Source organism: Argopecten irradians, chromosome 6, assembly GCF_041381155.1.
Source record: "Argopecten irradians isolate NY chromosome 6, Ai_NY, whole genome shotgun sequence".
NCBI lineage: Eukaryota > Metazoa > Mollusca > Bivalvia > Pectinida > Pectinidae > Argopecten > Argopecten irradians.
The window spans coordinates 26511813-26538819 of NC_091139.1; the positions used below are offsets into that span (position 1 = coordinate 26511813).

The 27007-nt window shown below is 34.0% G+C and overlaps 1 protein-coding gene across 2 annotated transcripts; it reads right to left on the reverse strand.

The window, feature by feature from the left end:
• Nucleotides 1–567: 567 nt before the first annotated feature.
• LOC138325478 (hippocampus abundant transcript 1 protein-like) lies at nucleotides 568–25487 on the reverse strand. Of its 2 annotated transcripts, XM_069271162.1 has the most exons (14): nucleotides 25295–25487; nucleotides 23542–23640; nucleotides 22855–22917; nucleotides 22118–22245; nucleotides 19596–19710; nucleotides 17439–17657; nucleotides 16869–16982; nucleotides 16276–16347; nucleotides 15057–15169; nucleotides 13160–13257; nucleotides 9224–9399; nucleotides 8542–8698; nucleotides 8105–8128; nucleotides 568–5906 (listed from the first exon to the last, which is right to left on the reverse strand). In XM_069271162.1, exons 1-14 carry the CDS (start codon nucleotides 25373–25375, stop codon nucleotides 5851–5853), a joined length of 1515 nt encoding a protein of 504 aa, XP_069127263.1. In that variant the 5' UTR covers nucleotides 25376–25487; the 3' UTR covers nucleotides 568–5850. The 2 variants fall into 2 exon arrangements, with proteins under 2 accessions (XP_069127263.1, XP_069127264.1); XM_069271163.1 differs by lacking the exon at nucleotides 8105–8128 and having other exon boundaries at nucleotides 25295–25484.
• Between the last annotated feature and the right edge of the window lie 1520 nt (nucleotides 25488–27007).

Below are 27007 nucleotides of genomic sequence, written 5' to 3' on the forward strand. Positions count from 1 at the left end.
AATCTGCTTGTCTTGAAAGTTGAAACAGCTTCCTAGTCTATCCATTACAGTCCCACCTATATATAGAACATTATATATGGGCCAAATCATACAGCCGATTTATTGTGGCAGACCATGTATAGATCCAAGATTGCAACAAATTTCATCTCTCAACAAGGCCAGTTTCATTGATGTTTCTTAACTAGGGTACCCCTGAATAACATCCAAGATTAGACCAGTCCATTACGAAATTTGAAGGGTGAATGAGGTAAGATGAGGAAAATACTTGAAATTGTCCACAGGAACACATTTGTTAATAATCAGGTTTTTAACTTATTTTTTTTGGTACTTAATTAATATAATTTCAAGTTGAAATATTTCAGGTATAAACAGGTATTCATGCTTGCTTATATAAAAATTGCAGTGCACAAAATTTCACAGACAGCAGAGTATCGTGAAGTTGCAACTGTGTAGCCCTAAATATTACATGCATTATGAAAAAATAGTTTCTAAAGTATAGATCACTGAAATCTATTAATTTAGAAAATTATTATTACAGGAAGAAGAACGAGAAATCAAAACACAGAATAAAACATATTGAAGTTTAATCAACTAATCTTACAGTCATAACAAATAATCTGTAAGAAAAAAATTAATAATAGACAATGGTACCAGAAAATACACTCCATCTCGGACAACTCTTTACACACATAAACCAGACAATATCTTTTAAATAGCAACCGGTCTCAATAATGCTAGCATTAATACACAAAAGTTTAAAATTCACCAAAGAAAATGACTCACATTTTATCCATGGGCATGCACGTCGCTCATAGTATGTTCATGGAACACAATTTAAAATAACATAAGACAAAATGAAATAACTGAAAGTTAATTATCAACTTGAAAATTGATATTATTAACAAGTCTCATGTGAAATGAATTCTTTTTCTTTAACAGGAAGTAAATTGTATGTATAATCCAACATTAGTGTAAATTCTTACATTGCTTCATATAACTTTAATCTCAAATTAAAATATGACACATACATACGTACATACACACATTCCATTAATATAACACACACACACACACACCTATCACACTGTCACTGCCTTCACCTTCTGAGACATGCCCCTTTTTGATAAAGCCACGCTCACTGTCCAATTTACATATACGGTAAAACCCCTACAACTCGAACAGTAAGGGACCAGATCAATAGTTTGAGGAATAGAGGGTATTCGACTCATACGAGGTTGGTCACGAACGATTATCGACGGTCAAAATGTCTTGTCTCAAAATAAGACAAACAAATCAGTTCGACGAATGAGAGTATTCGAGGGGTGCGAGTTAGGGGGGTTATACTGTACATACACTGACAAACATCTAATGTTCAATAATAAATTTAAATACAAAGTCTACAGACTCTCATCTTATACCTTAACATGCTAACATGCCCACTTTTCATTTACTGACTGACCTACCTTCTTTTCATTTACTGGACATGCCCACTTTCATAAAATGACACGCCCACTTTTCATATATTGACACACCCATTTTCATATAGACACACCCACTTTTCATATACATGTACTGACACGCCCACTTTCATATACCGACATGTTCATTCTCCATACACTGTTAGAATATATGTTAAAAATTAAATCGCTTATATTGATAATTCACGGGAAAAAAAACATATAAATTCTTCAGAAAGATTACTTTAGTATTTTATGTAATTTGTGTTACAGTAAATGCCAAAACGTACCTATATTTTTTACATTTTCTTTACCTCGAGCTCTAAAGCATAACTTTTGAACAAGGTGAAAAATCTTATTGTCAAAATTTTTAGCAACATCCAATTATATATAAGATACCTCGAGTAGTATCATTATTTCTAGCAGTCCTTGCAAAAAAATTCTTAGTTCCTTTACTTTTTTGGAGTTAAAATGTAGAAATCTTGACAGTATGAGATTAATTTTCAAGCCATAATCTTATGAAAAAAATATTTCATGTGAAAGAACTTTCTACATTTGATATAAGTAGTAAAATAAACTGAAATATAGTTTCTACGTAACTGGAGAAAAAAGTACATGCATACCATATAGTAGTGACTAAATCATATCAGATATACAAGACATGTGATGCAAAATAAGCAAATTAGACAAAAATAATTTTGATGTTTGATAAATCACTCTCTTTCTGCACATGTATAATTCAAATAAATTCCCTTGAGGTAAACAAAAAGAGGACTTGCATTCCGGATCAAATATTTTTCATGAGAAAATAAAGTACAGGTTTACAAATGGAGGAGAGAATTCTGAATCAAATCAAATCTAAAAGTGGATTTACTTTAAAACAAATGATATTGTATTATGAAGTACATCACAATTCAACCTCAGGCAAAAGGATAATTGATGGCACAATAATTATTATTTACAGAGGTTCCCCCAAATTAATAAATCAATAAAATAATCCTTTTTTTCTACCTCCATGTACACTTATTAAGCTTATGCACATAAATGAATATAGCAGCGTTAACATATATATGACAACGGTAAACAAGTAGGCTGTTGTTAGAGTGATAGATTAAAGTTTGATTAAATAAACAATATTTCCTACTATTAAATTGCTTGAATAGCAAAGGAAGACACATATCCAAGTTCAGCAAGGTAAAAATGAATAGTCAAATAGTTCACCGTCATGAAAAACTTTCATATATCTCATGGACAAGATAAACCATTTCATATATATGTCTGGGGAAATTTTGGATATTTTTCAATAAACAAAAGATGTTCAGAATAAATGTGTGGTATTTAGGTTAGAGTTTGATAAGCCTATAGATATACAGATTCATAGTTATTCAACTCAAAAGTTGGGGCAAGACAATTAAATGATAGTTTCTAGCATTTTCAATAACGCCATGCGTAGGAAAAAACTTTACATTTTGAATATCTAACAGGGTTTGTGTTTATGCTGTCCCCATATCTGTTTGAGCACCGAAAATGAGAACTTCTCTCTTCCAATCCCTTCCAATCATACTGAGGAACCCCATTTTATTTATGAAGGACCCCAATAATGGAACAAGTAATGCAAACCCTGTCTAAGATAGAAAATAGTTTCTGAGATCACAACAAAAATATTGTAATACCAAGTTCAGAAATAAACAAGATGAATCTGTATAAACATGAAAAGACAAAGAAATAACGATTTGATATATTCTCAATCTGATTTCAAAGTAAGTGACTATTCATTATCATATACAAAAAACTTAGACACCTTTTCAAGACTTCAAACATGAATTTTTGATAAAACAAGAGATCCCAGAGGGATCTTGGCGCCCACCAAAGAATGATCTATGTCTGACAATGGAAAGAGGGATCTTTTCTCTGCTTTTCAAACTTTTGCAAACATACTACATATAAAATTTGAGACAGATCGCTTCAGTACTTTCTGAGAAATAGCAGTAACAAACTTCAACTATCAAAATCCAAGATGGCTCCTTGGCGGCCATCTTGTAAATCGATCGGTCCCAAATCGAAATATGCACAACTAGGGCCATAGAGGAACCTATATATGAAATTTGAGACAGATTCATTCAATACTTTCTGAGAAATAGTGATAACAAACTTTAACTATCAAATTCCAAGATGGCAGCCTGGCGGCCATTTTGTTGACCGATCGATCCAAAAACGCATTATGCACAACAAGAGCCCTAGGGAAACCTACATATGAAATATGAGAAAGATCCCTTCAGTACTTTGTGAGAAATAGCGATAACAAACTTTAACTATCAAATTCCAAGATGGCAGCCTGGCGGCCATTTTGTTGACCGATCGATCCAAAAACGCATTATGCACAACAAGAGCCCTAGGGAAACCTACATATGAAATATGAGAAAGATCCCTTCAGTACTTTGTGAGAAATAGCGATATTAATCTTTAACTATCAAAATCCAAGATGGCTGCCTGGTGGCCATTTTGTTGACCGATCGATCCAAAAACGCATTATGCACAACTAGGGCCCTAGGGGAACCTACATATGAAATTTGAGAAAGATCCCTTCAGTACTTTCTGAGAAATAGCGATAACAAACTTTAAGTATTAAAATCCAAGATGGCTGCCTGGCGGCCATCTTGTTAACCGATTGGTCCCAAAATGCAATATGCACAACTAGGGCCCTAGGGGAACCTACATATGAAATTTGAGAAAGATCCCTTTAGTACTTTCTGAGAAATAGCGATAACAAACTTTAAGTATTAAAATCCAAGATGGCTGCCTGGCGGCCATCTTGTTAACCGATTGGTCCCAAAATGCAATATGCACAACTAGGGCCCTAGGGGAACCTACATATGAAATTTGAGAAAGATCCCTTCAGTACTTTCTGAGAAATAGCGATAACAACCTTTAAGTATCAAAATCCAAGATGGCTGCCTGGCGGCCATCTTGTTAACCGATTGGTCCCAAAATGCAATATGCACAACTAGGGCCCTAGGGGAACCTACATATGAAATTTGAGAAAGATCTCTTCAGTACTTTCTGAGAAATAGCGATAACAAACTTTAAGTATCAAAATCCAAGATGGCTGCCTGGCGGCCATCTTGTTAACCGATTGGTCCCAAAATGCAATATGCACAACTAGGGCCCTAGGGGAACCTACATATGAAATTTGAGAAAGATCCCTTCAGTGCTTTCTGAGAAATAGCGATAACAAGAATTGTTAACGGACGGACGGACGGAAGGACGGACGGAAGGACGGACGGACCACGGACAAAAAGCGATTTGAATAGCCCACCATCTGATGATGGTGGGCTAAAAAACTATGAATTACTATTAACCCTTAATAGCATTTCATGTCCTATTGAGATCCAAAATAGCAACAGTTAAAAATATTTTTCTTCTTTTTTTCTTTAGGATGAAACTTAAAATACCCAGTACCATATAACATTCAAGATGGAAAACTTTCAAATCAACTCATTATATATTCAAGTTTGTACATATACATATGTAAATTATTGAGAAAAAAATAAGATCTATATTTTTCTATTAAAGCATAGATTTTCTTTTCACATTACAATTCATATACTAAGATGATACACAAGTCTTGGCACACAAAACATGTAGCAATGTTATACAAATTGTCTGTTGAATGGTGGCATCAGGGTCCTTAAAATGCTTAACTAGCTTGGGAATCCATAGCCTTAACTTGTTGAATGGTGACATCAGGGTCCTTCAAATGCTTAAATCAGCTAGGGAATCCAGAGCCTAACTCAATTCGCCCTCTTCTACTTCTAAAATATAACTTCTGATTACTCAATTTGTAGCTCTTGATCTGCTTCTGGTAGCTCTTCCATTGCTGGAAGCAAAATCTTCTGAGGAAAATTCTCTTCTTAAAAAAGCAGAAATTCAGTTGGTCTCTAGCCACACCACATCAGGGTCCTCAAAAGGCTTAAACCAGGGAATCTGAGTTATAATACATCAGGATCCCTGAAAGGCTTGAAACCTGGGAATCCATGTCACACCATTCAATGTGGCACTACAGAATGTTGGATCACAGAATCTACTTTAAGCATGTGCACAGACACTTCAGAACACAGCGGGCCAACATTAGGTACAGCATATACATGTGCAAATAGTCTTAATCTAACAGATCTACTATAGCACAATGGTGTTTTACCACAGTCAATGATGCTGAAATTGTCGTCCAGATGATTTCTTTTTAATTATGATAGAATCTTACTGTCGCAATGAAACAACCCATAACACATCACCACCTTAACAATTCTTCAGAAAGATCCAATGAAGACGCTAGAAGTCACAACAGCCAATCCAAGGCGTATAGGAATAAGTCACGTGTGAAATTTCACCACTGTTACACCTCTTGTTCCGATTCATTCATTAACGGTTCATTTTCAATACTCCGATGACCTGTTTGAAAGGGAAAGGAAAAAGGCAATTAATAAATTAAGTTTTAAATCTAATGTTAATTATATTAAACAAGTATTAACAATAACATATTTTGAATCTTGTTTTTTAAGTCATTGTATTTGAATATCTTCACAAACAACTGTAGTGAGTAATTGCACATGCAAGAATTACTATAAAATATCAAAACAATTCTTCATTTACAAAGTTAAAAAACTTTGTAAAATATCCTTTGTTTAGAGTTTCAGCTGCTGTGTTTGCTTCCAACACATATGCTCTTTCTACAGTAGATGGTCATAAGGGGAACAGAATTTGTTATATACATTATGTAGATAAGAAAAGAGAAACAAGACAAAGATTGAATATTCCCTTCACAAAATAAGCAATATGGTAACACAAATTGGACACAGCAAAACCTAAAGGAAGATACTGAAGAATTGATATGAAATATATATATATAAATGTATAATACATTTTAAAGAAAGACAGAAATTTCAGGAATTTTATATATTGAATTGTTGTTAAAAGTAAAAGAGTAAAAAAGACGGACCTTAAAAGAACAATTTGATATAGGCAACAAGACAAACAGTAACTCATTCACCCCTGAAATTTCATAATGGACTGATCTAGTCTTTGATTGAGAAGAGCCTAAATATGTCTTCAGGGTGAATGAGTTAATGTTCATAGCATGCACTAGCTGTCCCAGACGTAACTATATCTAGCCCGTAACCATGGTAACATCATAGACTACAGAACAAAACAAAGACTGTCAAGACTTCAATATCGTCAGTTCATAAAACTGCAGTTTTAATTAAACTAACTGAAAACCTGACTTCTGACTGTATATAGGCTTCTATTGTACATAGACATACTATAGTAATAAACATTCTTCAGAGGAGAGTAAGGAGGTTTTATAATGTTTTAGGATGGAAGTACTCGAAAGTCCAATTCAGGTTCTTTTTTCTTACAAAATGCTATTACCAGGTATTTTTCTTTCCTTTTCTCTCATTCTGATTTTGTTAACAGCTAAACTATAGATTCTTGCATGCTAAATTGACAATAATTCTGATAACTAAACTGAGATGTTGATGTATAATATTGACAAAACATAATAGTATATCTAGAAGCACTTTAAATGCCAAGATATTACTGTACTGAATTAATTTTCTGTGTCAAGTTACTGGTAACAGGTTGGTTTTTTTTTTTTTTTTTTTAAAATAATACATATATAGCAATTTTGTAATTGTGTGACAGAATTCATTATTGCACCAACCAGTTTAAAAGCAAATAAGCAATGTGTTGTATTTGCCAAACAACCACAAACTAATTAGCATTCAAAATTTGCTATAAATCTTCTATCGACTAATTTATCTATTATTTTTTTTCTTTTTCATTTCTATATCATTCAGTGAGCATGTGTGTGTAACAAAATAACTAGCCTAATGCATGGAACTTCTGGGATCTGTGCAATACATAAATTCTACATTAGTGTTGTTGTGGTTAAATATGGTCAACTTAAATAAGTAAACATACTGTATATATATATCAGACACAAAATAAAGGGGGATGCAGGAACAGTTGTCTCCCCTTCAGCAGAAATATCAAAGTGACCTTGAACTTGACAATGAAATTTGATATCTCGTTTATTGGATCGTAATAAACATTTTCTAAAGCTTTGTTAAAATATCATCAGTTGTCTAGTAGACAAAGTTTCTTATAGATAGGGGGGATATACCATCAATTTTATTTGGGTTGGGTGTAGTAGAGAGGGGTCAGAGTATCACAGAACATGAACCCAGTCACCCCTGAAGACACATTTGATCTCTTCTTAATCAAAGTCTGGAGGATTCCATTGTGAATTTTCAGGGGTGAATAAGTTAATAATTGTTTCTAACAATTTAATTTCAGAGTACTAACATTCTCTAAACAAATTAGGATAACGATGATGAATACATAATTTCTAAATTAAAAAATTTGGAAAGATAACATTTGTTCAAATACCTTTTACACAGAAAAGTAGTGTTTGCTCATTGACATAAAAGTCATATATAAAGTAAAGGAGGATTATACATAAACAGTGCATTGCATGGACATGTACTGTAGAATACAAAATTTCAAGAAAAATATAATAGGATGAGGAACAAACTATTTCTATAACATAGGGGAGACAACCAAGGTTAACATGAATGTTATTTACTCACTTCCTCGACTGGACAGATAATAATCTGCATAATTCACATACATTAGTTTTGTTTGGGACTTTATTAAAATAATCACATTAAAGGATTTCAAGGGAAATAACCCAAGCATAAAATCAAAGGTAGCATACATCCTTAAGAGAAAGGATAAATAAATTGCATACTCTGTAAGGGTCAAGAAAGATTTTGCTTTCAGATTAAGTTCAAGCATTTGAAAGTAATAGAGATATATATATGTAAACTATATGTCTTATACCTTTGTTTATGATCATGCAAAAAGAATTCTAAAAATAGCAACACTTGCACCAGAAATAGAATTGGATTCAAGCAAATTAATCTAGACTACTATAACACAAAAGTTAATGTTTTCACTTCATTAATTTGAAATCAATTTGAATTATCACTGCTAGTCTAGAATACGGTTTATACATATACTATACCTGATTCTTGACTAAATGATTCAACATTTGAAGATGTACGTCGAGAGCTGCCCTTCCCGACTGAGCCATGTGGATTCTCTGGCACAAATATAGCTACAAGCAATGCCATTATGACTAGGATTGTTCCAAATGCAAAGGGGGGACCCGGAATCATACTCTGAAAGCAAACAATAGATATGTTGAATAACATTGGATACATAGATTAACCAGTCATACTTCTGGATTTTATTTTCTGAACCATTTTCTAAACAAAAGAAAATTTCTTGGTTTTTTATTCGTTGAGTAATGTCTTTTCAAAATGGAACATACCTGTCAAATATTTAGCAACATAATAGGAAAACAACAACACCACAATTAATAAAATCAAAATGTCAATATGCAATTAACAAGCTTTTCTTTTTGATAACACAATAATTTTGGATGGTAGGTTCAGTTCATTTTTGTGTAACATTCTATAAACAGTCAAAGTCATTTATAGATGTACATTTTAGGTAGGAGGTACTGGAGGAAAGCTGATAAATTTGGAGGAAGAAAAAATACCAGTCTTTGATGAGTGGTTTTGAACTTGCAACTCAAGGTGAAAGATCGAGTAATGATATGTTGGAGAAACACCTTAGCACTTGGTCAACGAGGCCCCCCGATTACATTATAATTTCAGAACTACCTGTTGATCATTACTTACCTCTAATGGGTTGGCTACATTTGGATGTGACGTGGCGTTGGCTTCCAGTGGCTTATTTGTTGGTACGGTAATTTCCTTTAAGTCTACTTGGAACAGATAAAATATGAAACCAAACATGGCGGGACCGAATCCATTACACAGGCCACGGATTCCTGTGATGATGCCCTGGGCCACACCTACAGAAAAAAAATATTACAGAAAATTTAGAGTCGATCAAACTTCAAATTAGTCTTTACAACTAGGTACTGTACACCATGAAGAAACTTTGCTTCCTGTGCCTCCATCTTAAGGTATATCAAAGGGCCTAACTTTTGGGTGCGACTTACGGATATACACCTTTGTAACTTATATACATGTGTACAAAAACTAAGAAAATTGTAAAAAAAGGCCTTTGTGACAAATCAAAGGTGCGGAAAATACGTAAATTGTTATATCAAATCAGGACACAACATGACTTGACGTGATGACAGGACAGGCTATGTGTAAAAATAGTAACAAAAAGATGGGCCCAATGGATTACAATGACAGTAAAAATATCTATAGAAATCAAGAAATTTGTAAACAAGCAAAGAAATGCCTTGACATGTAAATTGATCAAGAAAGTCATAATACATGTGTTATTGATAAAAGAATGTTGAAAAGGCATGGCAAACACATAAATGTCTATTTAAACATTTCCTTGGAACAACTATGAATATGGATGCCAATAAGAGCTATAACCTTGATAAGACTGTCTACTAGGTATATGTTACAATAAGTATTAGGGATACAACACTCAACCGCACATTTAGTGGAGAATGAATGTCAGTTGGCACACTCATTCTCAATATATACACCTTTATTTACAGCAATTTGTATACAACATCTTTTCCATTACACAATACTGATGTAACATTTACAATTATAATGCCACTGTATTCTGATTTTACAATATCATTACCACAAACGTTACGACCAAATATGAAGAGCGCACGGCCAAGGTATAGAGATACTGGTCTGTTACGATCTCATAATTACATGACTTTGTACAAGAAGAACATGAGTCACTTGACATGTCTTAGGAAGCGTGTAATTTTCCACAGCTATTAAGAAATACCATAATATGTTAGAGACAGACAGGTTAGCCATAAAACTCTGATACAACCATAACCTAACATACAACCATAACCTAACATACAACCATTACCTAACATACAACCATTACCTAACATACAACCATTACCTAACACTGAAGACCGATTCATAACAATGTCCCTACTACCTACACAGACATAATATAAAATGTATATAATTTACGTCAGCCGTGCAACAGACAAATATCATATGGCTTCATTGATGAATTGCAGTGCAGCATCCTATCAAAACAGACTTGCATTTTTAGAGTCGAGACACTGGATCATGATTATTTTAAGTTAAGCATGATTTATGGGTGAATCACCCCTGGGTTATTTTCTATGAATGATGTGTAGGAAGAAAGATAACTCCTGCTTTAATTGATCACAGTGGAGAAGGAAACAGTAGTAGTGAGGCCAAACAAATTAATACTTGGTTCTCAAGTACAATTTATCCAAAAACATAGAGATAAGAGGGATGGATATATTTAAATTATTTTATTGCAAAACAAAACAAATGAGGGCATTTTAAAAATTCTGATTCAAACATTTATAGTTTTATAGCAAAGCTAGCATGAACCATTTTACATGAACATCAATTTCCTTCAAAATTTTAGAGACTAAAAATTCTTGTATTTTTACAGATGTTTTCAAGAAAGTGTTGGACAACATCATGAGTTGATTTTTTTCCAAATGACACATAAAAAGGTTATTGTAATCAATCCCATTTTATGAAAAATAATTCATCTATAAAACTAAATTTTGTTTATAACTCACATTGAACATTTTGTAATAAGACCGTGCAATCCAAAGGGAAAGTAAGATAAGCTACCATTTCGATTCAATAGAAAACATTTGCTAACATATATATCTGTATATATGATAAAAGTTATCTTTCTCCAATGACAGATACATGTTAACAGTCAAAATACCTATACAGCAACTTTCGTTTCAGTCTTGTACATTTTATAAATTTATATTGAGATATGAATGAGGTGTACTTTTATGAAAGTATGAACACTTCAACATCAGTAAAAATTGTCAACTAACGACAACATGGGATTGAGTTAGGTGGGTAAAAATTGTCAACTAACGACAACAAGGGATTGAGTTAGGTGGGTAAAAATTGTCAACTAACGACAACATGGGATTGAGTTAGGTGGGTAAAAATTGTCAACTAACGACAACATGGGATTGAGTTAGTGGGTAAAATTTCAACAGACAACAAGGATTGATTAGGTGGGTAAAAATTGTCAACTAACGACAAGGGATTGAGTTAGGTGGGTAAAAATTGTCAAATCACAAGACAACAGGGATTGAGTTAGGTGGGTAAAAATTGTCAACTAACGACAACAAGGGATTGAGTTAGGTGGGTAAAAATTGTCAACTAACGACAACAGGGATTGAGTTAGGTGGGTAAAAATTGTCAACTCAACTAACGACAACAAGGGATTGAGTTAGGTGGGTAAAAATTGTCAACTAATGACAACATGGGATTGAGTTAGGTGGGTAAAAATTGTCAACTAATGACAACATGGGATTGAGTTAGGTGGGTAAAAATTGTCAACTAACGACAACATGGGATTGAGTTAGGTGGGTAAAAATTGTCAACTAACGACAACATGGGATTGAGTTAGGTGGGTAAAAATTGTCAACTAACGACAACATGGGATTGAGTTAGGTGGGTAAAAATTGTCAACTGTAGACAACATGGGATTGAGTTAGGTGGGTAAAAATTGTCAACTGTAGACAACATGGGATTGAGTTAGGTGGGTAAAAAATTGTCAACTAATGACAACAAGGGATTGAGTTAGGTGGGTAAAAATTGTCAACTAACGACAACATGGGATTGAGTTAGGTGGGTAAAAATTGTCAACTAACGACAACATGGGATTGAGTTAGGTGGGTAAAAATTGTCAACTAACGACAACATGGGATTGAGTTAGGTGGGTAAAAATTGTCAATTGTAGTCAACAATGGTACCAAAAGAGTGGGTTGGGTCCACTCAGTAATTCTGAAAAGTTGATTATGTCTATATGTCCTCCTACTGTGTAACAGCTATGGTCATTTAAGGATGTACTACCCTGTATGTAATGTGCTATGTGAAGTGAGAAAAGTTGTGTTTTTGGGAGACTGGTATGTTTAAATCTATCACAATGCTAATAATATAATAATGCTATCTCTCAGAGGCACACATCAGCTAATGACATGACACAGTGCACCCATTCCGGTCACATCATGCATAATAACACACAGACCAGTCCCACTGTTTTATATATCCACCCCAATAGTGATACTTGACTAGGTGTTGTTTGTAAGACGGAGTACCAGAAAAAAAATACTGACCAACACTCAGTACCTGGCAACAGCCCCATTAATCCAATAATAGATGTAGACGTCAATGCTAACACTTTTGATCATTAAGTCGTGCTCATCAGAAGTTTACTAAAGAAACTTCTGATGGGCACGACATAATGATCAAAAGTGTCTCGTCGTACTATACCTCTAACATTGTCGGCGTACAGCCTCATATGTGATTTGAACTTGCTACACTGAGGTTGAGGGCTTGTAGTTATATGGTGGGAGATCTTAACCCCTCCACAACTCCACAACCAAGCCCCACCCCCTTGACTATATGGAATGGAAGATATGTGTTATTTGGGGGTTGAGGATACATAAACATGGAAATTGCATATTAAGAGGGATTCATAGTCAACTGTTCACTGGTCTTAGAAACTGCACACTAGCATCAACCTTATAAGATACAAGATATAAGATATGAAGTTTTGAAGAGATTTGTGGTAAAATAAGATAAAATGTTTACCTTGCTGGTCAGCAGAAGCATGTGATGAAGCAAATGCACTAATAGCTGGATAGGTAACACTAGACATAGCTGCCATACAGCCGGCCACCCACATTATCCTGTAAATACAGAAACAAGGAGAAAATTATACTGGAGGATAGGTAACACTAGACATAGCTGTCATACAGCCGGCCACCCACATCATCCTGTAAATACAGAAACAAGGAGAAAATTATACTGGAGGATAGGTAACACTAGACATAGCTGTCATACAGCCGGCCACCCACATTATCCTGTAAATACAGAAACAAGGAGAAAATTATACTGGAGGATAGGTAACACTAGACATAGCTGTCATACAGCCGGCCACCCACATTATCCTGTAAATACAGAAACAAGGAGAAAATTATACTGGAGGATAGGTAACACTAGACATAGCTGTCATACAGCCGGCCACCCACATTATCCTGTAAATACAGAAACAAGGAGAAAATTATACTGGAGGATAGGTAACACTAGACATAGCTGTCATACAGCCGGCCACCCACATTATCCTGTAAATACAGAAACAAGGAGAAAATTATACTGGAGGATAGGTAACACTAGACATAGCTGTCATACAGCCGGCCACCCACATTATCCTGTAAATACAGAAACAAGGAGAAAATTATACTGGAGGATAGGTAACACTAGACATAGCTGTCATACAGCCAGCCACCCACATTATCCTGTAAATACAGAAACAAGGAGAAAATTATACTGGAGGATAGGTAACACTAGACATAGCTGTCATACAGCCGGCCACCCACATCATCCTGTAAATACAGAAACAAGGAGAAAATTATACTGGAGGATAGGTAACACTAGACATAGCTGTCATACAGCCGGCCACCCACATTATCCTGTAAATACAGAAACAAGGAGAAAATTATACTGGAGGATAGGTAACACTAGACATAGCTGTCATACAGCCGGCCACCCACATCATCCTGTAAATACAGAAACAAGGAGAAAATTATACTGGAGGATAGGTAACACTAGACATAGCTGTCATACAGCCGGCCACCCACATTATCCTGTAAATACAGAAACAAGGAGAAAATTATACTGGAGGATAGGTAACACTAGACATAGCTGTCATACAGCCGGCCACCCACATTATCCTGTAAATACAGAAACAAGGAGAAAATTATACTGGAGGATAGGTAACACTAGACATAGCTGTCATACAGCCGGCCACCCACATTATCCTGTAAATACAGAAACAAGGAGAAAATTATACTGGAGGATAGGTAACACTAGACATAGCTGTCATACAGCCGGCCACCCACATTATCCTGTAAATACAGAAACAAGGAGAAAATTATACTGGAGGATAGGTAACACTAGACATAGCTGTCATACAGCCGGCCACCCACATTATCCTGTAAATACAGAAACAAGGAGAAAATTATACTGGAGGATAGGTAACACTAGACATAGCTGTCATACAGCCGGCCACCTACATTATCCTGTGAATAGAAAAACAAGAGAAAAATTCCATTTAAGTTAGCTGTAATACCCAAGAAATATAGGTTATATTTGACAGAAAAGCATTACTTTTTCTCCATATATGGTAAATATAGATTCTAGAAATTCTTACATTTTTGGTTCTGGTTCAAATAATTTGGTTGTCTCTCATATATATTTTTAGCCAATCTAATCAAAATTAGCCTTGTAATTCCGAAAGAGGAGTTGGTAGATATTGTATTGGAGTGTATCGTAGAGAATTGTAGGGGAGCAGAATTACAAGTCTAATTTCAATTAGATTGCATTTTTGGTCCTTACTAGTATCCCTGACGATTTGTAGAAGAATGAAACTGATGCAAGGTACCATCTAATCTTTAAAAATTTTGATATTTTTTGCCTATCTACTTACCAGTCTTGAGAACCAAATCCGTAACAGGCTAGCTGAATGATCTCAAACACCAGCCCAAACATGATAGCTCCCTTGTGACCGAGATACTTCATTAGAACTGTCAAGATTAGTGTCTGTAATAAAATCAGTAAAATAAACATCAAAACCCTAAAATCAACACACATGCTCATCATTACACACTTGCATGTGTGAAGTGTTTGCCAATATAACACTTTACAAAGCTATGTGACAATAAAGGATTAAGGGTATTTTAATATTCGATTCTTTCACATTTTCCTTATCAGAGTAAATGGCATTTGTTTAGTTTTTTTTCAATGATTTTGTTTGCTCTCCATTTTATTTCACTCCATCTTAATGTATCCTTACACATTATAAATATTTTCAATGCGTTGGAACACTTAATTGGGCAACATGTAAAATACTACCAGGTATACAGTTGGCTATTTTTGCAAGGTTGATATTTTCGTGTTTTTGCAAGATAATGAATTTTATATATACTTTACAGCTAAATCATGAAATTTAAAAAGCTAAAATTTATTTTTCTTGTGTTTTAGCCCAATTTTTTAAGGGACAATTCAATTTATTCAATCAATTCTGTTACATAACCATGAAGCAATATATGACAAAAATGTATTGTCCTACATTCCTTATGAAACATATAACAAGAAATATTGACAAATTCCATGACATTGTTAAGTACTTTGATTGATACCGTTGAAATTCCAAATTGTTGATCAATAGGATTATGCAGGTAACATATATGCTGTACCCATCCCTGAGCCAAAGTCATGTACGTTAAACAAATGCAATACATAACCACTCAGGAGTTGGTAAATTATATTTAGACAAAACATGCACCTATTAATGTAAACACATTACTGTTAGAGTGATTTTAGTATTTCTAGACAAAAAACTCTTTACTACATTGGCAAGGGCCAGGGCTAGGTATACAAGACCACAATATGTAATGGCGGACAGCAAGTTTGAACATTTCACATACATTTCACTACAGTGGGTTTTTCTGGCATATCACAGTAAAACAACTGATCTAATTTCCATAAGAACTGGTTTGTTTCCGATATATATGCAAATTTTAATGTACTCTTAGACTGAATTGTCCCTTTAAAAACATGACCCACACTAATAACTGGCTATTCAGTATCATGTATAGTCACACTATTTTCATCGATAAAGATCTCACATGTCACTTGATACTTACTTGTGCTATAACAGATAAAACACCAACTAAAGCTATGAAGGAAGCAACCTCTTCAGCTGAGAACCCCATCCTCTGTAAAAGTAAAAAAGAAACAATGCTGTAAGAATTCTCATATTTATCCAGACCAATATTTCTATTTTCATGTAAGCCCTTCAATTATGTTTATCTTATTTATGCCCTGTCAACAGTCGGGGTCAATACAGAATTTGCCAGGTTTTGAATATGGAGAAAAGCCAGAGTACCAGAGAAACATCACCCACCAATGGGTCATTTCCTGGTAACTGCTCAGCATGAGTTGACAACGTTGTAGTCTTAACATGGAGGGCTTGTGGTAACAATTTCTTTCAGAAATACTGTTCAAAAATTTAGAAGTTAATAATGTATGTTGTAATATCAATACAGTACATGAGGCTTTTGAATTAAGTCTATTGCAAGCTCATTTACTTGATAATCAACATCTCTTCCTCTGAATGATCATTTCAATATAAGAAAGAAATTCTATGTTTACTGGACAGACTTATTTCCCTGACATAATATAACAGGTGTATATGAAGATAAACACCACATGAAATGAGAAATAGCAGCAAGCTTACCAGCCTGAGGTAAACAAAGAAACATGAGTACTCCCCAGCCTCCGGGAGATAGGATAAAAATACCGCTACACACAGCAACAATATTAAGTGGTCCTGTCCTATCTTCTTCAGAGCCTGCAGAAGTAATTATCATAACAGTAATAAGTTATAACATAAAGTCATAACAAGTAAAAAAAAATATTAAACAACACATCTGTCTTTAATTTTGACAATAAATAAATTTCTGGTTCAAAGAGAGAAAACTCTTACATTCCAATGTACTTTCTTTTGGGTGGTAAAATAAACATAATAAACATTGTATGACCCTGTTTTGAGAACTCTTTGATTATTATCAGAATATTTTATACATTAAGCTTGCATTATTTTCACTATTGACTTATGTATCAGTACACACATCATTTGATTGGATAGTCAAATACACTATAACAATACATACAGAAAACTGATTAAAATATTAGATATCAGATGTAAAGATCATTTCTCTAAATTATAGAATTTGCGTTTAAATGAATATAATTACAATAACATGTTTATTTTTTCTATAATATACCATCAGTAATGTAACCTTACCCCAAATGGGTCAGCCTTGTCCCAAGAAATCTGGGATCCCCAGCTGGCTGGCCGGAGTTTCTCCGGAAGGGATTCCGGAACAGCCACCAGGATAAAAAATATGTCCAGTAGCGCCACTGCTGTGGCCAGCCACACAACTAAGTTCTCACTGTAAGCCTGTTCCAGGTACGACCCTAGGGCAGGACTCGTAACTAGACTGGCAGCAAAGGTAGCAGATACCTATAACAAATATACATCAACAATAAACATCAGGTACGAACAACCCTAGGGCAGGAATCGTTACCAGAATGGCAGCAAAGGTAGCAGATATCTATAACACATATACATCAACAATAAATACCAGATACAACCCTAGGGCAGGTATTGTTGCTGCAAATGTAACAGATAACTTTAGCATTAAGATTAAGTTTTGTTTTTGACCTGTTATTCTCCCATACCTGACAGGGTTATCTCGCAATTGCTAGGGAAAAGATAACTATGTCTTTTACCAGGGTAAGGAAAAGACAGCTCACACGCACTAGACAATGACGTGATGTCATCATTACATGCAATGTCTATTTCTGCTATTGTCTATTGTCGTGAAAGATTTTGACCGTCAACCCTCGGCAAGCCTCAGGTTGACCAGCCAAATCTTTCACTCGGGTTTGAGATATCTCTGTCCACCTGACAGACCCATGCAAGATTCTATTATTCTCCCATTCTTGACAGGGTTATCTCGCTAGAGAAAAGATTAGTCTTTTACCGGGGTAGGGAAAAGACAGCTCACACGCACTAGACAGTGACGTCATCAATACATGCAGCCACCTTTTTTACGCACAGTAACGTTCATATCAAATGAATTTTCATCATTTCTTGTTAAAGTATGAGAGAAAAAGAATCAAACATGGGCCTGTCAGGTTAACAGGAATATCTCAACCCTCGTGAAAGATTTTGACCGTCAACCCTCGGCAAGCCTCGGGTTGATTAGCCAAAATCTTTCACTCGGGTTGAGATATCCCTGTCCACCTGGCAGGCTTATGTAAGATTCTATTATTCTCTATCACTGGACAGTGATATCCACAGGGTAAAATATTCTCTATCTTACGCAGCATAAACAAGACAACTTGAAAATGAAGAACGACTCTATGGTGTCATACCATAAGGTCATGACAATACAGTAATGGTATCATGACTAGTTTGATAAAATGTTAACTTATAGCATTCCAATCAGGCAACCAATGCATCACATTGATGTTGTCATGCATTTAACCACTGCCTTGGGAATGAGACAGGGTGAATCTCAATCTTCAAAGAAAGATTTTTAAGCTGTCAAACACTTGATAAGCTTCCAGTTTGACAACATAAGAATCCTAACCCTCCTTTTCCAAGACTGGTACATATATATATAAGTACAGTAAAAGGCATTGTACTATACAACATGAAATATTTCTTTTAATTTTCTTTTGTTGTTTTGAACTAAATATATTTCCTAAATATCTTTATGTAGACATCAAATAACCAATACTGGGATATGATTGAATTATTCGTGATTGGCCTAAAAATTATACCAACAAGAGGCCCAGAGGGCCTGTATCGCTCACCTAGTTTGTAATGTCAAATAATGTTCTGAATACAGGATCATTGTTTCATTTCTGAAGAAATTTAAAGATTTACCTGTAAATTATTATTACCTCTTTGGCCCTACTCTTTCTGCTCCAGGGTGTCAGAGCCAAAATTTATACAAACTCTGTTCCCCTTCTCCCAAGGATGTTTCTGGCCAAATTTGTTTAGATTCCATGCAGAACTCTAGGACTAGTAGCGATTTATATGATTTACCTCTATTTCCCCTATTGGGCCCCACCCCTTCTGCCCCCAGGGGGTCAGAGCCAAAATTTATACAAACTCTGTTCCCCTTTCCCAAAGGATGTTTCTGGCCAATTTTGGTTTCAATCCATGCAGAACACTAGGACTTGTAGCAATTCATAGAATTTACCTCTATTTTCCCTATTGGGCCCCGCCCCTCCTGCCCCCGGGGGGTCAGAGCCAAAATTCCAGGTGAGCTAATAATGTAGAAACCAATCAAATAGGTTGTTTTTAATTTGACTTTAAAAAACAGCTATGAAAAGAGTCCAAGTTTATACAACCAACATGTTATATAATGATGAGTTAATGACTTACTAAACCATAGGCTTGTCCTCTGTCTTCTTCCGACGTAACATCAGCTACGTAGGCAAACACAACGCTGAACGTCACAGAAAATATCCCCGATATGGATATCATAGCAAAGTACCACCTACAAAGTACAAAACACCACAATTATTAAAAACAAAAGCTGTTGGAGAACAGCAAAGCTCGCCTATTCAGAAGAAGTTGATGCTCAAGTATTTACTATTTAAACATGGAAATATGACAAATTAACAGACTCAAAAACCCCCTAAAAGGCCCAAAATTGGTTGCATTCTCACGTTCAGCATCCATACACATTAGGAAAATAAAATCATAAACATTTATGATGACTTATGCTTAAACAATTGACAAAATAGAAACTTGCTCAAAAACTTTAACATGGAAATATGACAAATTAACAGACTCCAAAAACCCCCTAAAGGCCCCAAATTGGTTGTATTATCACATTCAGCATCCATATACATTAGGAAAATAAAATCATAAACATTTATGATGACTTAAGCTTAAACAATTGACGAAACAGAAACTTGCTCAAAAACTTTAACGTGAAATGGGATGCCAACGCTGACGCCGAAGCCGGGGTGACAACATTAGCTCCCCGCTATTCTTCGAATAGGCGAGCTAAAAAATTGTTTACCAATAATATACACAGCAAATTAAAACAATAATTTGTTTATACACAGCAAATTAAAACAATAATTTGTTTACCTATATACACAACAAACTGTCTCTAAAGTGATTAAAATCGTAGACAGGCAGCAACAGATTAAACTAGCATTTTACTTGTAATTGTTTAAAAAAGTATATTTAGTTTCCCATATAGTCAGATCTTTAATTTATAAGACATTCATTCCATTTAATGCGAACATGGAGTCTACCTATACTTAAGCATTGAAGTCACTATTTTTTAATTTCATCGGGGTATGAAAGAAATTTTGTTTGCAAACTTAGCATAGCGGATTCTCACAAAAGTTTGCAAACAAAATTTATTTCATAACCCGATGAAATTAAAAAATAGTGACTTCAATGCTTATAATTAATTTTCCAGGCTACTTTATCAAATGAAATACGTTTACACATACGATTCTATTGATTATTTTTAAGGAATTACATTTTCCAAATCAATATTCAACGTCAATGTTTCTATTGTGACGTCACAATCAAGTCGGGTTTCCACGCCATTCTCAGATTTTTCTTTCATCGTGGAATGAAAAAAATGAATATGCCAATCAAAATACCAGAAACAAAGAGAAAATTAATTATTAACTAATGAAGAAAATCGTCAATCTATTACAGTAAACACTTTACACTGCTTGATGAATTTCTACCACTGACCTACAATGCCTACAGTTCCTTTTATATTCCTGAATTTAAACTCCTTCACTTAAAATTCTTCCTGTGAGCACTGTACAGGAACATAAAAAAGTTGAGGAAAGTTCTACAATGCTTTCCTGTTGAGAATTTGAATTTGAAATTTCCTTTGATGAAACTGAAGCCTGATGTAATTTTATAAATTTCAGAAGTTAAAGATGCTCCATCGCCGACAGAGCATAAACGATACCCATCATTTGAGCAATAATTGGTGTTTAATCATGTGTATATGTCCAATTAACACAAAAAGTAATTAAAATAATTTATTTTGCTTTCGGTGCATGCGCAATCAGTACTGCATTCCATATAGGACATATATATATAGTGTCACAGAATTTTTAGGGGATGCAATTAAGTACTTTTTGTATTTTTTATCTTGAAGTAAAATTAGAAGGTCAAACTTTTCAATGGTGGTAATGGTGTAAAATGAGTAACTTTTGTAACCGCAGAAAAATACTAAATCGTCTGCTCCTGTTTTTGATAGAGAAAAACTACCATTTGTTAGCGGTGGAGCCACTTTAACATTTTATCAAACTCTATTTACAGTAAAACCTGCCTAAGCGACCACCTCTGTAAAGACCACCTGCTTAAGACCATTTCCACACTGTCCCAAATGACCAATTTAAACACAATTTGACCTGTGTATAAAGCCCATTTGGCCATAAAGTCTATTCTCTCTTTGCCTCCTGGGTGGTTGTTATAAACAGGTTTTACAAGTACAAACCAGAGCCATTCAGTCACAGGAACCAAATAAAAGATGATCCATCCCCGACAGAGCATAAATGATATTCATCAATTTAACAATAATTATGTTTAATCTTGTATATATATGTCTAGTTAACATTAAAAAAATATGACATAATTATTTTGCTTTTGGTGCACGCGCAATCAATACTTCATCCCATATAGGACATAGTGCCACGGATTTTTTGCAGGATGCAATAAATTATATTCAATATATTTGTCTTGAAATAAAATTAGAAGATCAAACTTTTCAATGGTGGTAATGGTGTAAATTAAGTAACTTGTAACCGAAGAAAAATACTAAATCGTCTGCTCCTGTTTTTGATAGTGAAAACATGCCATTTGTCAGCTTTGGAGCATCTTTAAATGATCCTATTCTTGATAACCAATATTCTTACATAGGACTGATCTTCATCAGAGGGATAGGTGCACAGGTGAAGGACACTGTCAGTAGAAGGAAAGTTTTCCTTCCCCAGACATCTGATAGAGCTCCGATCAACGGGGCACTCAGGAACGACAGCATCCCCTGTAAAACAGAAATTAGGAATCCATTCAATACATGTATACAGAAACCAAACTTACTTGGTGTGTGATCAAATTTTGTGAGGAATTAAAAGTATTGAAAATGTTTTGAACACAGTTAAGTGATTATAATAGCCTATATATCACATATGTATAAAGTAAATCGATAAAAAGTTATTAGACATGAAAAGGAGACATCAAATTGCTGTTTAAATATGTTGGTTACAAAACTAGACACTAAAATAAGAATTATAGTATTGCTTATTCTTTGTTATTGGTTGATAACAGAAAAAGACACTAGATAAATTATTACAGTCCACATTCTACATCCAAATATATTGGTAGTAACAAAATCAGAAACACTATACTCGATATGGCAGTTTTAAGATTCCAAAATGGTGTTGGTGAAATATGATTACATTGATAAGTCCAACCTGTTACATCATATTTTAAAACTGATTTTGATGATACAATCACAATCATCAGAAGGTAAAACTAATCATACTATTCAGCTCACATCGTTTTTTATATGATCATAGTGCCTTGAAAACACTGTATTAATAACTTTTATTGCTTCTGATCATATACCAACATAAAATGTGAGCAATCATACCTTTACACCGGTGATTAACCCATTAAGTAGGAGCGTGTGATTGGGGAAAGTCTCGTTCAGGACCTGGAACAATAAACACATCACAGCTTTAAAAAATTATCAAAAATCATGGGTTTATACAGATTACTGAAGAGAAAATACCACATCAAAATTTTTCATTCAGCTATGCCTATGATATGGCACAAATAGGGAATTAAAATTTGCATATAGACACTCTAGGAATTCTGTTAGTTTTGACAAATAAGAGAATGATCAGCTTTTTCTTTCAATATTTTTATTCATGCTCAGTTTCTAGTCTTTTAATTGTTTATGGATTAACTTGAATAGATTGTTTATGCTATGGAGATATAACACAAAAATCTTAGTGAACTCTAAATAAACCACGAAGCAGTAAATGATGAGAGTACAATCAGATTTTTGTGTTATATCTCGATAACATGTCAGCTTAACCCTGATAATATATATATATATCTGCTCAAATAAAAATTATATTACAGAACTGTAAAATAAACTATTCAATATACAATATAAATGTGATAAAAAGTTTCAAATCAGTATAAAATAATAATCAATAGTTAAAATCACATCAGATCTATAAGTTAATAACAATCTTATTACAAGTCATTTTTTCAATATCATCTTTATATTCATCTTTCAAACAATTGTAAATCTGATAACTATGTTTACCATAATCATGGGAGAGGTGAGCAGACCCCACGCAAAGAATTCTAAAAATATCACAATAAGGGCATGGTATACACTGGGCTGGCTCATCCATCCTGGAGCCTGAAACACACAATCATCATCACATAATACAAAAAAAGAAAAGTTTGAAAACAAAAAGCTTATAGATATTAATCCAAACTGCACCAGTTCTGAGGTATATATATATAGAGAGAGATTGAACAGTGTTTTGATTGCATTAAAGGTGGTATGAATGTAATTGGACATAAATATATTCAATTAGCACTACATGTAGAATATGTATTATATGCCTGTATCCAGTTGTGTTCATACCACCTTCAACAATATATAATCAATATGCGTTTGTTCCATATCTGACAAACTTGACCCCGAACATCAACCTTTCAGTGATGAAACATCATTCATTCTCGACAAAATGTGATATCAATACAAACACCAAAACAACACCATTTTTTCTATATTGACACCCTCGTATTTGCAGTGTTGTCTTAGCTCATGCAGAAACATATAAATGTATATACATATGTATGTTTCTGACTCATAGGGTATTTCCATGTCGTTGTGCAGTTGAATTGAGTTTCAGTAATATTACTCTCTGAATCTTAAACTCAGATATTACTGGAATTGTTTATGAATGCACTGATATATTTCCCACAACAGTAAAAAGTAAACATTCATATTCGGTTTAGTGAATGAATCTTTTCCTGTGCATCGATATCAAAGAAACATTTTGATTCGAGGATTACCAAGAAAATAACCGGTGATTTACTTTTGATGTGAATGTAATCTGTAAGGAAATGGTTGCAGGATAAACAGAATACACACTTAATATCTTACAATTCAGGGTTTATTTTTATGTTTAGCATGGAAAGCCAACATTACTCTGCAAAGTTTCAGCATCCCGACTTTCCTTAGTCTCAACACACCAAAATAAACCTTGTATTGTAAGATATATATACTAACCATGTATTCTAATATTACATGTCCCTGACTAATGATATAAGAATCATGGCCAGAATCATATACTGTACAGTATATGAATCTTATATCATTAGTCATAGACATGTAATATATAATTACACTTAAGATGTACTTGAAAATGACCCATATGATAAAGTTGTACTTGAAAATGACCCATGATAAATTAGTGTTTGCAAATTGTCTACTTTTTTGCTATATCTTCTATTAAGTTCCATCCTCAATCATGATTGTATAACTACATTTTAATGTAACCTACATATACAACTGCATGTACAAAGAAACAGACACCAACCAGCTGTTACTATCAATGACAGTATCACGATGATAAATTAGCGAATTAAATTGTTAAAACTAGGTCTACTGAGTATGTCATAGACTCGTTCGCGCCAACGTTAATATCTTTATATAAAGATTAACTCTGGATAGTCAAAATATGACAATACATTTGGATGAAACCGGATTTCTTCGATAAGGGAAAGTCCCTTCCTTAAAATTGATCAACATATTTCGTCAAGATACGAAAATTAATCATGTTGCTATTTCTTAATTCCACGTGTCATTTATAACCCGATTGATTGATGTATATGTTATATAGATATGTGAAACGCATTTCAGAATTGACAGCGACATAAGATATCATAGATAAGCGATTAGCGATAGCCGATGGGTCAACCTGTCAACTGACCAAACTATCCTGAATTACACAAACTATCGACAAGGAAAGCCTTGAGATTATATGAATAAACCAATTTACCGTTCCATTTTCTTTTAAATGTCCTTTCCTCGGTCCCCATATTATCTTCCCGACGATCCGTTTCTTTCTCTTTCCTGGCATAGCCGTTAAATATTGGTTAGATTACAAATATAAACATCACCATTTCTCGAGTACCAACCACCGGAAAACTACCTTGACCTTTGTTGCCGATGACAGGTCCGCAGCGAGAGTCACACGCCTATTTCCGGTTTTGCGAAGAGTCTAAAAATAGAAAACACGTATTAGCTTTCCAAAAAGCTAAGAAGTCTTATTTATTAGGAAGCAAATATAGGAAAGCTTGACGCATTGTTCTGTTCACAGTTAGTTGCCAAAGTTCTTATGACAATATTCATTTTTGAAGAATGATCATTTAAATGCTTCCGCATTCAATATGTAAATGATATTCATGAAAGGCCACCTTTCCGAAAAAAAGTTTCTAATATGGTCATCCTATGATGGTAGCAAATAGTGGTAGTCGAAGGGTTCGACTCTCAAAGGAAACATATACTAGAGGTTGTTTTTTTATTATTATTTCATTTTCAATTTCTCAGTTTTTTTGTTTTTTTTTTATATTATATAACATATATTCATGGAAACATTAAGAAATTATTATGTAACAATATATAAACACATTATAATTATAAAACAATTTAAGCGATTCGATATTTGATCAATTTGCATTTTTCAAGAGTATAATTTTGCTATGAATGTTTACTGAACTCACAAGAAAAACTCTAGCTCTTCTTATTTTAATAAATTTACCTTTGGAAAAAAATATAAATCATGTGTACAGACAGGTAGCCACTTCATTCATCAACTTCATCACGATAAAAGCTGTTTCTAAAGCACACCAGGAAAATAAGTTAACAGTAATATTTGGGTGCATTATATGTACAAAAGGATATGATGTAATGTATGAAATGAACGCGAAACAATATCATTTTCACAGCCAAATTCTAATAATACATTGCGTAATATTTAGGAATTTGAATTGTCTAATGCAAGTTTCACACTCAGAATACAATACAAATATAATGTAAATTACAACAGTCTAGAGAAGCAATATCAAATATTAGATATAAATAAATGTCTTCTCTTCCTACCTAAGCAGGGGTTGTCTCCCTTATACTTAACTTTCTGGATGGCAACATTGATATCGTCATTGCCACATCATTTTACTTTTAATAACAAGAGACGAGACTAGGGGGGGATTAATTAATCCCTTTATTACAATATTTTCCCATTCATTGAAAAAGGTAAAAATAGCCGAATTTAATTTGTTGCCCATGGTGTTTTAATTTTTGTGGTGTCCATTTCAAAAAGAAAAAGTTTATTTAAACACAATTTAATACAACAGGTTGAATATTACCGAATTGTTCCAAAGTATTGACGCATAAAGGATTAAATTCATAGTTTATGCTATTTAAAATTGAAGATTCCATTTAATTGTCTTAACCAGAATCATATATGCATGTATGCATACTACTGTATATGTTTCTGTCGATCCTAGATAAATTATCGTAGCAAAATTGATATAAAAATGTCGAATATTGGGCTGAACTGATAATCTAATAGCAGTTGTGTAAATTGCTGTCGAAATTCCATTAAATGCAACAAGTGTGTCTTTTCAGTACACGTTAGTACTACGAAAGCTATTCAACAATGAATGCAGACGACCATCGTTTCCTTGAATAATTAATTAGAAAACAGTTT

Coding starts and splice junctions, on each gene's coding strand:
- LOC138325478 (XM_069271162.1), bottom strand. CDS start 25,375: ATGCCAGGAAAGAGAAAGAAACGGATCGTCGGGAAGATAATATGGGGA. Junction 22,246..22,854: donor GGTTAATCACCGGTGTAAAG/GTATGATTGCTC, acceptor TCTGTTTTACAG/GGGATGCTGTCGTTCCTGAG. Junction 16,983..17,438: donor ACAAGGCTGACCCATTTGGG/GTAAGGTTACAT, acceptor TTACTTCTGCAG/GCTCTGAAGAAGATAGGACA.